This window comes from Protomyctophum parallelum (assembly GCF_964188405.1).
Source record: "Protomyctophum parallelum genome assembly, chromosome: 13".
In the NCBI taxonomy this organism is placed as follows: domain Eukaryota; kingdom Metazoa; phylum Chordata; class Actinopteri; order Myctophiformes; family Myctophidae; genus Protomyctophum; species Protomyctophum parallelum.
The window spans coordinates 5756449-5768948 of NC_139708.1; the positions used below are offsets into that span (position 1 = coordinate 5756449).

Genomic DNA, 12500 nt, shown 5'->3' on the forward strand with positions numbered 1-12500 from the left:
GAGACAGACACTGAGGTTAGTCATTCACTCCCCAGTCCATTCTACTGTGCAGGGAGTGGGAGACAATAGTTTGTCTGTGGTGGCACTGACTAATGTGCTAATACATGCCCGCATAGCCTACATAGTCCACTAGTTGCATTATTGTGCCTTTTCGTCTGCAGGGAAACATCCCACAGGCACACATACTGTACTGTGCACACACGCACACACCCATTACTATCCACATGAGGACGTCTGTTCTGATACCGATACTGGTATCGGGTACTCGGCCGATACTAGCCTAAAGTACTCGGTATCGGAACCGGGGCCCGATACTTTGAGACGAGTACTACAACATTCAATTGACACTAGGCTGAACGCTCAATTAGTAAGGGCATACGGCCATAGCCGTCATCACAAACGTGATGAGGTCAGCACATTTGGTCAAGTGGATATGGCCTAATTTAGCCCAAGGAGTGTTTTTTGTGCAAAACTAATCCTTGGAATGGATTCAGAATCATGAAAAACCCCTAGTTTCATATGTCACTCATGCTACTGAAAGAATGATGAAATTTTGACTTTTTGGCCTTATATAGGATGTTATGGGTATGGTCACATATTATGCTAATAACTCAATTTCCCACAGGAGTTGAATTTCAAACTTTTAGTACATGTTATTAGACACCTTTAGAAACACATTGGTGAAGACATTTCTTGGTAACGATTTAGTTCCCAGATTTTCATAGATTTCTCTTACTAAATGCAACGGGAGCAATTAGTCTGACCCAACACGGCAGCAAAATGAGCAAAGCGTCCAAAACGGCTGATCTACAAGCATAAATTACAACTGACAAGTACAGAAGGGAGATCCATCGGCATCTATGTTTATATAGATCAGATTAATATATTATCATTTTGATAGTTATAGTTGTCCTTTCTACTTGCAGCAGGAGCACATTAAAAGTATTTATTTCATTTATATCAGACCACCAGGTCCATGAAGTGTAGATTTGTGTCTGTGTATATTCAGCGGGCAGCATTATTAGATTAATAAATGAGCATTAATTAACCTACGTTGTGACTCTCCACTGATCGTCTTGACGCAGCCCCAGGTCATTAAAGGTTATTCCATCAGACGAGTTCCAACAAAGTAATCCACGACTGTCCTTAAAATCCTCATAAAGATATAAAAGCCAAAGTTTATTTTGCCGTAAAAACAACTTGCAGTGTTGTTTTTCTTTGCCACAGCACCCCCACCCCTCCCCCGCAGTGGCCCGCACATCTGCAGCCAGGGACCGTGTGACATAGGTGGGTTTTTTTTTGCCTCGAGCAAAATGAAAGAAAGGCACGGTCAACAGTTTTCTTTTAAAACGATGATAATACTAGAGTGTGTTTGAATAGAACATTTCTTTTTATTGCTAATAAGAAAAATAAATAACATTTTGGAATTTTATATTTTTTCTAAATCATTTCACGCGTGTGTCACAACAAAAGTGGTGACCTATATAATCCTGTACATTAGAATCATCACGCAATCCTCACCCCTACACAGCTGTCATTAATTGTCTTGATTGCCTATGCGTCTCTCTCTCTCTCTCTCTCTCTCTCTCTCTCTCTCTGGTGTGTGACGTGGGGGGCGTGGGGAGGAGATTAGGTGCGCTGCCCTCGACAGTGAGTGATATATACTTCTCCAGCAAGCGGTGCAGAACCCGAGAGAGTGACACATCTTTTTGGATGTAAACTGCGCAGCTTTTGGCTTTTTTGATCGGATTTGCGGATCGGTGAATTTTGCACGGCCGATCGATGATATTGTGGTAATTCAACATTACAGTATCATTAGAAGTATAAGGCATGACAATGAAATTAAATAGGAGCACAAAGGGGGTAAAATAAGTGGTTACTCAACAAAAATAAAAAGTACTCATATCGGTACTCAGTATCGGCGAGTACTTAAAAGAAAGTACTCGTACTCGGTCCGAAAAAAAATGGTATCGAGGCATCTTGAGATCTCTTGGCTCCAGCTGCATATGTTGCCCCTCCCATCCACCCTGTGGATGGATGTGGATCTTAGGGACAAAAGGGGTGTGTGTGTGTGTGTGTGTGTGTGTGTGTGTGTGTGTGTGTGTGTGTGTGTGTGTAGGGGTGATAAAACAGTGACCCTTTCTCCTTCCATCTTCATCCCACGTCTCTCCATCTGTCAGCCTCTAACTTGGCCTCCTACTGTATCTATACCTCCATCCCTCCTGATCTGGTGTCCTCGTTGGCTCTGGTGTTCTCCCTCTCTCTCACTGGTCTGTTCAATGACCTAATAATGGGGGTGGGGGGATGACCTCTCCTGTGTGTGTGTGTGTGTGCGTGCGTGCGTGCGTGCTCATATGTTGGCTAAAATGTAATGCCCTGTGCATGTTTGTTTCCCATTCAGAAGAACCATCTGCTACTCTCCCCATGAGCAACGAGTGAAAGCAAGCGCCTGGCTTTGAGTCAGCGTTCCATTGGTCCCCACGGACCAGCCTTCAGTTTAGAAAGCGCTTAATACTCAGCCTCACTCTTCCCGTCCCAGTGAGAGTACAGCGGAGGGAGTGGAGGGAAATAATGAATCTCTTTTTTCGATGTTGCATTGGTGCACTCTTGCTAATGGTCCCGTGCTAATGCACACTTTTACAAGTGAGCCGTTGAATAACAAATTGGAAGTTCTTGAAGTGCTTTAACGCCGAACGAGTTATGATCGAGTTAACGCATTACCGACACGCGGTGATCTAACTAACATCTGTGGTTCACCGCCAAACTGACAACTCATCATGAGGACTTAATGCAAAAACCAACGAGACTAAAGCTATGTCTGTCTACCAAACATCATCCCAGCTTATGTGTATACATGTATATGTGCTGCTTGGGAGTGCTCCTATTTTGCTCCTATTTCAGTTTCACAAAATGGGTTGTGACCGATTTATATAGCTACCTCATTGTACGATGGTGTCACGCACCGAAAACAGCCAATCTACAAGCTCACAACACATCGCAAGCTTGTAGGTCGGCTATTTATGGTGTGCAACACCGTCATACAACAAAGTATAATTGAATGTTACCTTTCAGGCAACAGAAACCCACTGAGATGATGCAGTAACCCAAGCATGACGTTAAGGATGCTGGTCCCTGTTTACTGCGAGACCAAACACTCTTCTCTTATCTGCCTTCAGAGATCACAGGTCCATTCCTCTCTGTTACTAGCACGATATCTTTGTCATATATACAATAAAATAAAGCTGTCCTTTGTGCCAGTCTAGCATATTCTATCCAAGGGGTGTTACCATGGCAGCACTGATAAGCAAAGGGAAGGATTTACCATTGGCAACCACCGCCATGGCCCAAGCACGTTATGGCATAGTGTGCCCTGCTGGAGAGAGACTGCCTTCTGTCAATAGCGTTTTTCAGTGCAGATACATAGTAGTTTAACGGAAGCCTCACACAGTCACATAGATAGAGTGACTGTGTGACCTGTGACTACAGGTCATTAAATAAAAACTAGACTTGTACGTGCCCGTCGGCTACCGGCCTACTTGGGATCGATGCAACTTGGGAACCTAATAATACCCGGCGTTGTCAGATTGTCATAGCACCCGTTTTAACTATCTGTCTGTGTCCCTTTTGCGCCCATACTTATATTATATGGAGATATCTGTAGTATGCAATACCTGTTGTCATAGCATTGGCTTACCATACGTCCTCTTTTGCCCGGACAAGTCCTCTTTTGGGGGGCTGTCCGGGCAGTCCGGGAGGGTTTTATAAATTCCTTCAAATGTCTGGGGTTTTACACGTATCGCCTGTAGTGTATCGCTACGCTCACAGACCATTCAGACCAATGTGTATTACAATGCACGTTCAATGGTTCGTAGTGGAATAACACTGTGAGAGGTGGACTTTCAGCCCGAACCCCGGAATGTGTATTATTCATAACTCTGCATGCGCTGCGCGCTGAAAGCACTGGTCCCGACCGCAGATCAGAGAAAGGCTCGCTGGCTGCTCTGCTGTCTGCAGATAGACTGTTGTGTTGTCTGCTCTCCGTGAGGAAAGCTTGAAATGCCAAATAACTATCTCATCATTGACATGCAGAAAAAGTAGGCTACTGTTTTCTTAGCTTTGTGACTGACCAATGAGAAGCAGATTGTATTGTCTGCAAATTAAGGAACTATGTGTCTGTCACAAATAAAAGTTCTGTTCTGCTAGCCCATGTCATGTCAACAACACAGACAAGGAAGCTGTGCGTGAGGCGAGTCCTGCAAATTAAATTGTCCCAATATTATTTTGTACAACCTAGCAAAGCATAAGATATGATGGTTTGGAGAATAGGCTGGTCTATCTTTTTACAAGAGATAAGCCATTGCATACAGGTTCTCACACTTTTTAATTTCAAGGACCCCCATAACTCTGAGAGTAAAACCAAATGGACCCATAAGAGTCCCATTTGATTCCATTTGTACAGTATCAGAGTTAAAAGTTATAAAAGGGTCCATTTGGTTCCATTTGTACTAGTACACTCTCAGAGTTACAGACCTGTAAGGGTCCATTTGGTTCCATGTGTACACTCTCAGTTACAGACCTATAATGGGTCCATTTGGAACCCCCTCAAGGAACCATGAGGGTCCTTGGATCACACCTTTGAGAGCCACTGCTTTAAATAAATACATAACTAATATAGAGCATATTTGATCAAATTTAGGAGCATAACTTTTTTGTTATAGATTATTTTGACATCTGAATTTAATTCAAACAGAACCGCGCACGCACGACACATGCACATGCACGACGTGCACGCGCACATGCATGCGCGCATGTGTCCTCTTTTTGGTCATTCAGGATATGGTATGCCTATCATAGCACCCATTTTAACTGTCTGTCTGTGTCCCACATAGAGATCTCTGTATCTGTCTGTCTGCCTGTGTGTGAAGAGTGCAAACTGACTGTGAAAAGTGGCCTGGTTAAAGGTATATTCAGTGATTTCACTCAAAAAACCTTAGGTTTCGTTTTTGGCTGTGGGACCCAGCCTTTCGTCCAATCAGGATAGAGAGTCAAAAACGAAACCTAAGGTTTTTTGACCCCCAGGGGTTAACTGGGGACAGGGAGGAACTCCTTATATGGCCAGCACACTCTATAGTAGGGAGGATTATCACAACAAAACAAAAAAATAAGTGATATTTGAATTAAGTGAAATCACTGAATATACCTTTAAGTAATCAATTGGCAGGTGTGTGGTTGCCATGGCAATCAATTGGCTGAGGCAGAGGCTGGAGGAATTGGCCTCATTAGGCCCACTATCCGTGTTCATTATTAGTGTACTGTAGCACAGACATTTGCCCACAGTGACTACGATGACTCCACCCTGTGTCTACTGATATAAGGCAGGCTGGATTTCTCTCTCTCTCTCTCTCTCTCTCTCTCTCTCTCTCTCTCTCTCTGCTGACACAGCTAGGCTCTGTCATGCTGGCAGCCGAGGCCAGTCCAGATACAATATGTACTAGATCTACAAGGTTATACGACAAGACAGCCTCTTCAAAGAAGAAACCAAAGCCATTATCTGTTAGGTTTGGGTAAAATAGTGTTATTTTGTAACTCAGAGATAGCGCCACACCAGCCAGCTGTGTGTGCTTACTGTTCTTTGATTCAGTGTGCGCTACACTCATCCCCACAGGCAGGGGGCAGCAGCAAGCTCACCTTAAAGCCGATGTCACCCTTCTTGCAGCAGAGGCAGGCCAGCATGAGGAAGACGAAGGTGAAGAGGCCAGAGAAGGAGACAGCTACCACTGCCAGGGACGAAGGCCACGACAGCTCGCTCAGCGGGGCCCCGTCTGCAGGACAAGAACACGTTGGATTTGAACCGTTGCACAAATGAGACAAAAACACCGAAGAATTAAGACACCGAGAGGCATTCTGTGACACTTGAAAAACACGCAATGCACAATCAGCTGATTGGCCTGCTTCACTTCTCCCTCCTGAGCCATTTGTTGTTCACAGTCCAGCGTTACAAAGGGAATTGAAAGCTCATGACGTTCGCAAAGGCCTCTCCTCTCCACCAGAATAGCTAGTGTGACTTAATTACATTAGTTCCTATGCATGCTTGTATGAGTCCTGAAAACTAAATGTCTCACATTAGTCATAGTGCTCTGCCTCAGGCTAATGGTGTAATAACCATGCGGCAGCGGGTTGCTGTGCTTGCACCGTTTCAATGTAAGGAAAGGAAATTGATTTAAACTGATAAATGAAAACACTTAATAGGACGTTCTAATCAGCTTTTCACTTTCAAGTTTCAACAATCCAGCAACCTACAGTAATTATTTTTTTGCAATTGCATACCGGTATACTGTAAAAGTAAGCAAGCGTTGCCGAGCCATGAGGCCAGGAGCCTGTCTCCTGTTTTTGTAGTGTGAGGCTGCGAGGCAGCTTGATGTACAAGTACACCCCCTGGACATGACTCTAGTATGTCGCAGGGACTTACCCAATGCAACCCTTGTGCTGAGTGCCAAGCAGGGAGGCACTCCCCCTTTCTGAAACCAGCTCCTCGCCACTCGCCCTACACACTTGCCCTCGATATGCGCGTTCACGCGAGGCTGCGCCATATTAAGTGTCGTCCGAAACCAAGCAGCCTTGAGTGGAAGTGGCTTATAAAGCCCTCAAGAGCGAGTCTGTGCCGATCTAGACTCGATTGCCTTGTGCAGCCCTGCTCTCTGTCCGCATGGAAACCGCGACCTACAAATGGAAGTACCACTACAAATAAATGATAAATAAACTCCTCCTAAACAATCTTCATCTGATGCAGAATAGACAACGCTCCAACTGATGTTCACAAGGGCTCTTTATTTACCCCACCGTGAAAAACTATAAATGAAACCACACAAACAAAACAACTTTTAAAACAATGATTTATAAATACCATGGATGTATATGTCATGCTGTATTTCCTTTTTCCATATGAATGAAATCCACATGTCACACAAACATACACGATGCAATGCAATATAACTGTACAAACAAAATAACAGGTAACACAATTGCATGATGGGTAACCATGGCAATGAATGGTGTCTGTTTCCTGTTTCTTCACAAGGAGGGCGAGTGTATCTCCAAACAGTTTTTTATACCCAGCACCCTAATCAAGGGAACTTGATTCAGCTGGAGGGGCACTTCCTGACGAGGGAACCTCCCGAGAGCACTTCAAGTCAAGGGACTGGTTTCAGAAAGGGCCAGTGGGTCCCAGACGTTTTGGTATGACTCGGCCCGCGATCTAACCCCGACCTCCCAGTGTCAGGGCAGACACTCTAACCACAAGGCCACTGAGCTGGTATATACTGTACTTGCTCGAAAAGCTGTAAAGCAAAAGAAAGTGCAATATAGCTGTGCATTATAAGGCCAAGCTGAGAAGCCTCACACGTGAGGGGCTACGTGCATTTAAATACTGTGCTATATTTTGGAATGTTCATTATTATGCTGCTACATGAAATAGAAACAAGAGTGACACACGTATCATTAACAGCCAGGTGAAACAAGCGCTGTGCATCTGTCCCCCCTTTTTGGTTATGTTTTTGCGTGTAAGTTTCTCTGTCACAAGTTCAACCTCCATGCTGTTGGTTTTGTTCGTTTCCGATGTTCTTTTGTTGGTGCAATCACTGTGTTGAGTTATGCCTTTCCTGTAGCTCCAGACAGTTAGCTCGTAACATTAATATTAGCAGAGTGTCATTAGCTCGCTTCGCGCTGCAGCGTTACAGACTCTGGGTTAGAGTTATAATACTATGAGGATGAGGATGAGGAGTGACAAGCCGCTATTCACTTCAATGGAGCTTTGTCTATCGTATGTTGTACTGTTGTTTATCTAGACGTTTGAATGTTTATGAATCACAATGGAAACAAGCCTCTGGCTTTTCTGTCATACACAACCAGCACATTAAACTCACTGGGAAAAGAGCCTGCCTGGGAAATGTTTTGTAGTTTCTGAATTATGTTAATGTTGTCACAGGGCAGCCCGTGCCCTATATATATATATATATATATATATATATAATATATATATATATATATATATATATATATTGACACTGAGGTTGCATTGTTTGTCACCTGTCTCCCCTCTGCAGGGCTGGCACTCTTCTCTAGATTGGAGGGTGCCAAGTACTGTGGAGGAGGAGGGGTGTTTGTTCCTTTTATGTTGCATTTTTCATTGTATTATGTTGTCTTAGTAAATTAAGTGTGTGAAATGTAGTTGATTGTATATTCCTCTAAAAGATAGTAGTTTGAAAGATTACTCGTAGGCTTTAGTTAGCCGTGTGGTGAGTTAATTATCACTTACTGTCACTGATTAGAGGATGGTTTGCCCCACCTGTTTAAGAGCAGGATTGCTGCAGGTGGAGGCAGTTCAGTCTCACTTGAGGCTAGTCGTGAAAGAGCAACAGGTTAGAACTGTGAGCCAGGGCCTCATCACAGGAGGCATTTCAGCCTGTGACAGTTACTGTTTGTTATTTTCTTAAGTGTTAATGCACTGTCTAAAGACCCTTTTGGCAGTCAATAAAATGCCTGAAACGTGTTTGTGGACCTGTCTACTCCTTGGAGCCTCCGATCATCGGCTGGCATTATCACAAATGTTTGCCTGAAAATGGCAATAGCACAAACCTTGGCATGCTACTAGTCCTACTTACACCTAGAAACCCCATTCAAACCTATTTAGGTTCATCTTATGGTGGACATGTTTGTCTGAAAATGAATCTTTGAAATGTTTCATAGTTTTAGAAATACATTACTTTCAAATTTATAATTGGGGTCAATGGCAGATTTTGGCACATCAAATAATCATAATCACACTACTACAGTAATCCTCACACATCCATGGTTTATTTACAAAACCAACATGTTGTTTGAACCGTCAAGGTATCCAGTGGTGTCCAGTTTGACTAGCCCACAGCGCCATAGGTACCAGTGGTGTCCCGTTTGACTAGCCCACAGCGCCATAGGTACCAGTGGTGTCCCGTTTGACTAGCCCACAGCGCCATAGGTACCAGTGGTGTCCCGTTTGACTAGCCCACAGCGCCATAGGTACCAGTGGTGTCCCGTTTGACTAGCCCACAGCGCCATAGGTACCAGTGGTTCAGCTGCTTTTTCTTTGTTTTGAAGCTGTTCGTCTTGAAAGTAAAGACTTCAGTGGGGTTTGAACACACAACCTACCGTTCCTGTAGCCTAAGTCACTGAGCTACAGTATGTGCTACCTACAACAGCACAGGGGACAGACTCCCATTGGCTTAGGCGGCGTTTCAGAGTATGGGGTCAGACTCCCATTGGCTTAGGCGGCGTTTCAGAGTATGGGGTCAGACTCCCATTGGCTTAGGCGGCGTTTCAGAGTATGGGGTCAGACTCCCATTGGCTTAGGCGGCGTTTCAGAGTATGGGGTCAGACTCCCATTGGCTTAGGCGGCGTTTCAGAGTATGGGAGTCAGACTCCCATTGGCTTAGGCGGCGTTTCAGAGTATGGGGTCAGACTCCCATTGGCTTAGGCGGCGTTTCAGAGTACCGGGTCAGACTCCCATTGGCTTAGGCGGCGTTTCAGAGTACCGGGTCAGACTCGGGCAGCCGACCATGACTAGGTCGCGCAAAAGTCGCTAAAGCCAACAGCAGCGATCATAAGCCAGGTTTCACCTACAGGTACTATAGGTCTAGGTCTACAGTCTACACGAATCTCAAAGAAAGGAGTCATAGCGTATAACTCATACTCATAAAAGATCGTATAACTCATACTCATAAAAGATCTTGACCAACCAATGCCATGACCAACGGGGCCTCGTGAAGGTTCTGTGCGCCTGAACAGTTTTTTGCTGCCGCGTGCAAGTTTAAAGGACAACTTTAGTTTTTTTCAACCAAGGTTCATGTTGTAGGTTGTTATTAGAGAAACTAAAAGATGAGTCTTATTTTTGAGTGGTGCAAACCACTCCTACAACCAGCTTGCAATGTCCTCGTACCTGTTTGTTTGTGTGTCTGTGTGTTTGTTTGTTTGTGTGTGTGTCTGTCTGTCTGTGTGAGCATGAGTATGTGACTTAATAATAGCAGTAGGGGGCGCCAGAAACAGTGAGAGGGGTAGTGACTCTAATGACAGAGAGTGAGAGAGAGAGAGAGAGAGAGAGAGAGGGGGGGGGGGGGGGGGGGAATTGCACCACTCAGTTCACACGTGTGTGATTTTTTTTCATTCGCTGCTTTCTTTCGTTTTAGGAATTTTTGCTCTTTTTGACAGGGGGGCGGGGGCATTCGAGCATGGGGCTAAATATGTATTTTTTTACAACATTTTATGGTGATTTATTTTTGTATTATTTACTATAGTCCTAATAAACCCCAGGAAATTACATCTGGCCACAGCAGATCACAGGATCTACTGAATGTGAAGGTAGCCTACTGGGGGAGGCTTATACTGTGTGTATAGGCTCAATATGTCAGTTTGTCACATTCAATAGATCCTGTGATCTTTTGTGGTCAGAAGTAATTTCTTGGGGTTTATTAGGACTATAGTAAATAATAATAAAATCGCCATAATATTTTGTAAAAAAATACATATTTAGCCCCATGCTCGAATGCCCTGTCAAAAAGAGCTAAAATCCCCAAAACAAAAGAAAGCAGCAAATGAAAGAAAATTAACACGCATCTTTTAGTTTCTCTAATAACAACCTAAAACATGAACCTTGGTTGAAAAAAAAACTAAAGTTGTCCTTTAATGGCAACATCTTGTGCCGTTGCTTGCTTTGCACACGCAGCATGTGTGTGCGCTGTTGGTGCACATGTGTCTGGCTCCCTTTCCACCTGCAGTCAAAACAGACTGATTAGGCCATGGGTCAAAGAGTGGGTCAAACGGCTTAAAATCCCCTGCCAGCAATGATTAGAGTGAGAGAGAAAGAGGGAGTTAGAGAGAGTAAAGGAAAACACATATCCAATCCAATCCACTTTATTTATATAGCACGTTTTAAAACTCAGAGTTTACAAAGTGCTGTACAGGAGAATAAAATAAAATAAAAACAAGTGCACTAAAGCTACCACACAGAAAAACAACAGCGAGAAAACAAAGTACAAACAGTGACAACAACTGAGACACATTACAGAAAACAACAGAAAAACAACAGCATCACAGTGAGACGAAACATATACAAGGACCAAAGGAACTCAAGCGGGGTTAAAAGCCAAGGTAAAGAGGTGGGTCTTCAGGCGGGATTTAAAGGTCTCGATGGAGGGGGCCAATTTGACGTGGGAGGGGAGTGCGTTCCATAGTTTAGGGGCTACAACAGAAAAGGCTCGGTCGCCTCTGGACTTTAAGCGGGTCTTCTTTGTGACCCTGAGGTTTAGCTGGCCCTCAGACCGCAGTGATCTAGCAGGAGTATAAACCTCAATAAGGTCCGACAAATACAACATACAAAATACAAAATACACATACAACGCACGGTTGGTACATCAGAGCCGGTGAGCCCTACGACAGTTCAACTCAATAAGCACACGTATATGGACAAGCACACGTACAGTACAGTGTAGACACTTACATGATATACTGTACTGTATTAACGTCATAAGTTTAACTCAAGAGAATTTACCAATACGGGTCCACTTGGATTCTTTTTGTCCATTCTCAGAGTTACAAATGGTTCAATTAACAGTGAGGAAAATACTGTGTACATACAGTAGTAAACACACACTCGCTTAATTGGGGCATGGACTACTGTGTGGTGTGTGTGTGTGTGTGTGTGTGTGTGTGTGTGTGTGGGGGGGGGGGGGGTTCTATGTGTTACCCTTTAACCCATTCTGGGCGGGCACCCATTTTGGTGTTGGCATCATGTTATGCTTTAGCTATTGAAAAATAGCAGATCTACAAGCTCATATCGCGCCACCGAGTGGCGCGATACGAGCTTGTAGGTCTGCTATTTTTGAAAAATCGAAGAACGACTGAAATTTTTTAAATCTGATCTCAGGTCAGAATGGGTTAATCAGACCAGTGTGTGTCCAGTGGAAACCTCGTATGAATCTGATCTCAGGTCAGAATGGGTTAACACATCACCATGGTAACAGCCCGGCTGGCTGACCCATCATAGTTGATTGGCTTTCACGGTGCTGTAAACCGCCTCCCCTCTGCCGCTCTCTGTCTTATAGCCTCTCCATTTTTGGAAGGAGAGCGAGAGACACATTTCTACGCTGATGCCTCAGTCTGCCGGCAGAGACACATTTCTACGCTGATGCCTCAGTCTGCCGGCAGAGACACATTTCTACGCTGATGCCTCAGTCTGCCGGCAGAGACACATTTCTACGCTGATGCCTCAGTCTACCGGCAGAGACACATTTCTACGCTGATGCCTCAGTCTGCCGGCAGAGACACATTTCTACGCTGATGCCTCAGTCTACCGGCAGAGACACATTTCTACGCTGATGCCTCAGTCTGCCGGCAGAGACACATTTCTACGCTGATGCCTCAGTCTACCAGCAGAGACACATTTCTACGCTGATGCCTCAGTCTGCCGGCAG

General features: G+C 44.4%; 1 protein-coding gene across 3 annotated transcripts in view; it reads right to left on the reverse strand.

Moving 5' to 3' along the window:
* LOC310869793 (serine/threonine-protein kinase LMTK1-like) overlaps positions 1-12500 on the reverse strand; it is a 62753-nt gene that overhangs the window by 26765 nt on the left and 23488 nt on the right. For all 3 annotated transcript variants that reach the window (XM_083780714.1, XM_083780713.1, XM_083780716.1), the window contains exon 2: positions 5689-5822. In XM_083780714.1, the coding sequence (XP_083636840.1) occupies positions 5689-5822 (134 nt within the window). The remainder of the gene's footprint in view (positions 1-5688; positions 5823-12500) is intronic.